Source organism: Anguilla anguilla, chromosome 1, assembly GCF_013347855.1.
Source record: "Anguilla anguilla isolate fAngAng1 chromosome 1, fAngAng1.pri, whole genome shotgun sequence".
NCBI lineage: Eukaryota > Metazoa > Chordata > Actinopteri > Anguilliformes > Anguillidae > Anguilla > Anguilla anguilla.
Window position 1 is genome coordinate 30,061,047 of NC_049201.1, and position 5,249 is coordinate 30,066,295.

Consider the following 5,249-nt stretch of genomic DNA (forward strand, 5'->3'; position numbering starts at 1 on the left):
GGATGAGGCAGGAGTGACAAACGTCTTATTACAGAGATAGCGCGTCAGCTGCTGAAGTTCACACTTGTATTAGAGCTCCCTCTACTGGATAATTCTAATAAACAGCAATTACAACGTTCGAACAGATAAATAAGTACAGACAAATAATCAATGTTTTCTTGTTTATTATACTTATTTAAAAATCGGGACACACCGGCTGCATAACTGCCGATCCCGATGTCGTCAAGAAAGTCAAATAATGGCCGATATATCGGCCAAACCGATATATCGGTCGGGCTCTAGAAAAAAAGCAAAAGACATTGTTCCAAGACGAATCACACAGCGCTTTAACCAATTTTCTTGCAAATCATCCCTGCAAAGTGGGGATGTGTGTCTCTGTACAGGGGTACATGTGCTAGCATCCACGCTACACATGTGTTAGCATCCCTGCTGCAGGCTTGTCCACCAGCCCCAGGGTCGGCCAGGAAGAGCCCTTCCTAGCTACGACATCAGCTTCTCATCCTTAACCACTTCAGCACACAGCAACAGCAGCACACATTGCTCACACTGTGCCTAATAAATCCAGCATATCCGGGGGGTCAGGGCGCAAAGTCCGCCAACTCATCCTCACACCTGTTTAGGCTCCCCCTGAAATGAGTCTGTCTGGATGGTTCCTGATAAACACAAAATGGACACATTAATTACTTAGGAATATTAATAAGCCAACAGATATAGCAACCCTGAAACATGTGCAAATGGTAATAATGCCATTATTACCCCTTTATTACTGCTTTATTACCCCATTATTCCTCCAGCTGTGAGGCACACAGATGTGCTCTCCCTTGTGTGATTCTGATTCCATGTGTTTCTTATTCAAAGCTACTAGCTGGTCACTCACAGTCTCTTACCTGCACGGTGTCCATCCAGAAAACATTTTAACTTCACATTTTGGCCTGTGTGGAGGAGCTGTGTGAATAGACAAAACTTGATCAGAAAACAAGAATTCATTTACCACCGTAGAACCTTGCAAGTAGGTAAACAGGTAAAAGAAACATTTTGGGGGAAATTAACATTCTTTTTGCCTTCCTCAGCCACACTGAATCCTGGGATAGCAAGAGCAGCCTGCATGCAGGGCCAACTTTCATACGCACAGAGACCCAGCCTAAGCTGTGCATTGCTCACACGCTCATAATATTTCAGTCTTTGTGCAATGATGACTAATAAAATAACATGCAGAAGCACTGTGCCACACTGTCGGTGATGGGGCCTTGATTATTGATGATTATTGGTCGTTGCTGGTTTACCCTCTCGTCCTGGTAAATGACGTCTGCCACTGTGGATTTGTCCATCTCTACTGATACTGTAGTTTCCATATATCTTGTCATCACATCACTGTTTGCCTCTCTGTAATCAGACATACAGGAACGGTGGTGCTAACCTGCAGACTCAGCTGACACATATCTGTGTACCACTAAGACACACCACTGTACCACTGTGTACTCACCAGGACCAAGTGTGAGTTCTGGCTTCCATTTCACTGTATCATTCCAGTGTCCCATCTGTATTCAACAGGTTTCTTTTGCAATCCTGAAAGTAATATTTTAAAACATTTGTTTTCTAAGAATACACAAGAAAATGCCATAAATGCAAACACTGTCATCACTGCAACATGTGATGAAATGCCTTCGCCGTTTAATCCAAACTCTGAAGCGGAAATCCTTTTGTTTTTTTTTTGTTGTTTTTTTGTTTTTGCTGTTTTTGTGCACTGTATTAATTAGTAATTCTTCTTGGTGATGGCCAGATCTAAAATGGAGAGACAGACAAACACAGGCAGACAGAAAGGCAGGCAGGCAGGCAAGAGACAGACAAAAGGACAAAAAGGATAGAGACAGACACACAGACACACAGACAGACATACAGACGGACAGACACAGACATTTAAACATTTGAAATTTCAGTCGGTCTCCGTGGAAACGCAGCAGCAGCAGCAGCTGCGTTTCAGGGCCTTCCACACTCGGGCAAAGAAGCGCCTGACTCCTTTCTTCTGCTTCTTCTCCTCTGAAAAAGACGAGGGAGAGACTCCTTTCAGCACAGCCTGTCTGTGTAGACGTCTCTGTGCTGGGAGCTGCTCTTTAACTGTGATTATTTAGCCACTGGGTGCAAAAGGAAAGGAGCATTTTCAACAGTGTCCACCCAGCGCATACTATCTGTGACTCACTGTGTGGAAGGTCCAGGAGTGTATCACCCGCGGCAGTGTCCAGTGGAACAGGGATCTCCATGTCAAACTGCAATCCAACACACATCTCATTAAGCACTGTCTGGAACATCTCAACTATACAATCACACTTTTCTCTTTTAAAAAAAACTTCTCATCAGGACATTTGTCCATGTTCCACAGTTGGAAATAACCAATCACAGCCAATCAAGCCCTAATATCCTGATAACATCACTGATTGGCAGACATGCTGTGCAAGGTGCTGAATCAGTGGGAGGAGCTTTTCATACAGTACTTACTCCATCTGGCTTTCCTCCCTCCTCCACCAGAGGTTCCTCAGTCGTGGGGATCCCCCCCAGCGTTGCCATGACCACATCAGTTAGCACCGTTGATGTCATTGGTGCCTCACTTTCCATCTGTGGTGTCAGTGGTGAGTCCATATCCTCCTGAGATGTCATGCAGGGGTCTACTTCAAGTGATGTCATGACTGCATCACTATTATCCGCTGTCATTTTTGAGCCAATTTCTTCCAGTGATGTCATGCAGGAATCCATTTCCTCCTCTGAAGTTGTGGATGCCTCACTATCAACCACTGATGTCTTGTCTTGGGCCACTGGCGTCTCTGGTTCCACTGCAGTGTTCACAGGATCTTCTGCCACAGGGACGTTCTCTTCCTCCTCCTCTTCCTTCTCTTCCTCAGGCGTGGCAGGGCCGGCGCTCAGCGCGGTATCAGCAGCCGCGAGGAGGGCCTTGGCGATGGCGGTGGCAATGGCGGAGGTGACCGCGGCGCTGTTCCCCCTCAGGGCGGCCTGCAGGCCCCCAGGGGAGCCGGTCTGCTCCAGCAGGTCTCTGTGGAGCACCCCTACCATGTTGGGCCTGGCCCACCTCCAGCACTGCGCCCCGAAAGCCCGCTCCTCCGCCCATCCCGCAGCGCGCAGGTCGTCACGGACGCATATGGCCCCGCCCACCGCCACCTCGCTGAAGGCCCTGCTCGGCGCTCTGCGATTGGCTGGCTCCATGACGGCGCCAAGCAGGCCGGTGACGGTGTCCCCCACCACTGCTGACAGGATGTGGGGGGGAGCAGGTGAATGGGTGTGCCAGCGCCTGTGCCAGCTCTCGCAGTGCCCGACGCACCACAAAGTGGGCATCAAAGTACCACCTGGAGTAGCTCTCTGCAGCTGCTGCTTTCTCCAGAGCTGCAGACTCCCTGCAGAGAGAAGCAGCTTCATTAGTGTCTGAAGCTCTTCCAGCCTCTAATGAGACAGGTGCACTCTGAGGGGGAGAGAGAGAGAGAGAGAGAGAGAGAGAGAGAGACGTACAGGTCAGCAAGAGTGGCACGCTGGGTATCCTGGGCGTGCATCAGAGGGGCTTCTGAGCTGCTGGGGCTCATCCCTACATCTCTGCAGATGTCCTGCAGCTTTAACCTCATATTCACCTCCCAGACCTGAGCACAGCACAAGGAGAACATTACTGACACGCCATTACATCTGACAGACCCATTACATCTGACAGACACATTACTGACAGTATGCAATGGTGTGGTAACCTTGTAATTGCAGATATAGGGATTGAGCAGAATGCAATTAGCCGCTTGGCAGTAGCCACTCATTGTACCACAGTTTGCTAATAAGTATTCCTGCTTCATAGCATCAGAGCGTCTCCTCTCTGGACTTTACTCTGATGAAATCACTAGGGTGTTTCTGTGCAGCAGAGCTGCCTGAGCCAGAGGCCAGCAGTAGATACCGGGGCTGCTTATTCTGAATGAGTAACTAAAGGAAGTATAGTGGCCGCGAACCGTCCCTACCAGGTGAATGAGGCGATCTCGCTGCTGAGAAGTGTCCGTCTGAAATCTGCACACAAAACAGTGTTACTCTTACTTCACATTTACATCATTATGCATTATCATGCTTATCCGCTGATTATCAAGCTTGACTACAGGAGTAATTCTGGGCTTGTGATCAGAAATTAGTCAAGTCAATAATTAGTGTTTATTTGTTTGTTTATTTTTACAATGTGCACACATCATGAAGGTCATTAATACAGAAGAGATCTGATTTCCACTGATCTCAGACCACAGCACGTCACAGTGCTCCAAACGAATCGTAAAACCTTTACTGTCAGTAATGCTGGGACCCGGCAGCTTCACGCACCTCTCCCTCAGGATGTTCTGTCCATCCGAGATTACCCAGTCTTTCATGTCCTCAGAGGTGATGTAGGTGGGGACCTGGCCCTTTTCTCTGAGGATCAGGAAATGCTGAAGTATCTCTCTCTGTAAAATAGAATCATCGGTGAGTTTGGCATACCAGGGACTAGTGGAGTAGACAAAGGTTGTGTTGTGCTGGTATGTAAAATCATGTCTACACTGAAATGGGCAGTGGGTTGTTTAAAGTTTCACCCCTCAAGCCTGACTGTGCAGCTCAACTCACCTGTGAAACATTTTATATTTAATATTTAATCTTAAATGAGGGTTAACAAAACTGTGTGGTTACTAAACTAATGTGCATTAATATTAATACTCATCGCTGTAATACCTCCCTCTGGAAGAATAATCTCTTACCTGCTCTTCATATTTGCTCTTACTCCAGCAGAGTACAGTTGTCACGGTGTGGTGGAGGGTTAGGACCCAAATGCGGAGGGGGAAAAACTCAAACTCCAAAAAAAGGCAAGAACAAAAGACTACTTTGGAAAAAACAGAACAAAAGGGGAACAAAGGGAACAAAAGGCCTCGCAGGGCAACTCTTCAAAATAAAGGAAAACTTCAAATACATCGAACAAAGAAAATCCAAAAATCCATAAGGTAAGTGGAAGCAGGGCAGGGCAGGGCAGGGCAGGGCAGGGCAGGGCAGGGCCGGATCAGAAACACAACTGAACAAACTAACTAACAACAAGCAACAAACCAACAAGGATCCAGCACCTGAGTCCAGGAGACGGGAACTTAAATAGACAGACACTGATGAGACACAGGAGGGCACCATGAACAATCAGGCCACGGAAGGGGAAAGGAAAACGAGACAGCCAGAAAACAATGATTGGACAATTGGAAACAATCATACAA

The 5,249-nt window shown here is 47.4% G+C and overlaps 1 protein-coding gene across 4 annotated transcripts; it reads right to left on the minus strand.

The window, feature by feature from the left end:
• Nucleotides 1-238: 238 nt before the first annotated feature.
• On the minus strand, nt 239-4,880 carry LOC118210311. Of its 4 annotated transcripts, XR_004761830.1 has the most exons (8): nt 4,752-4,880; nt 4,345-4,463; nt 3,999-4,044; nt 2,494-3,466; nt 1,484-1,566; nt 1,284-1,383; nt 888-945; nt 239-653 (listed from the first exon to the last, which is right to left on the minus strand). XR_004761830.1 is itself a non-coding variant. In XM_035386396.1 (7 exons), the coding sequence occupies exons 5-7, from the start codon at nt 3,340-3,342 to the stop codon at nt 1,934-1,936; spliced, it is 1,020 nt and encodes a 339-aa protein (XP_035242287.1). In that variant the 5' UTR covers nt 3,343-3,401; nt 3,514-3,638; nt 3,999-4,044; nt 4,345-4,463; nt 4,752-4,880; the 3' UTR covers nt 1,848-1,933. The 4 variants fall into 4 exon arrangements, 2 of the variants coding, with proteins under 2 accessions (XP_035242287.1, XP_035242277.1); XR_004761828.1 differs by lacking the exon at nt 1,284-1,383; XM_035386396.1 differs by lacking the exons at nt 239-653; nt 888-945; nt 1,284-1,383; nt 1,484-1,566 and adding exons at nt 1,848-2,037; nt 2,198-2,264; nt 3,514-3,638 and having other exon boundaries at nt 2,494-3,401.
• Nucleotides 4,881-5,249: the final 369 nt, after the last annotated feature.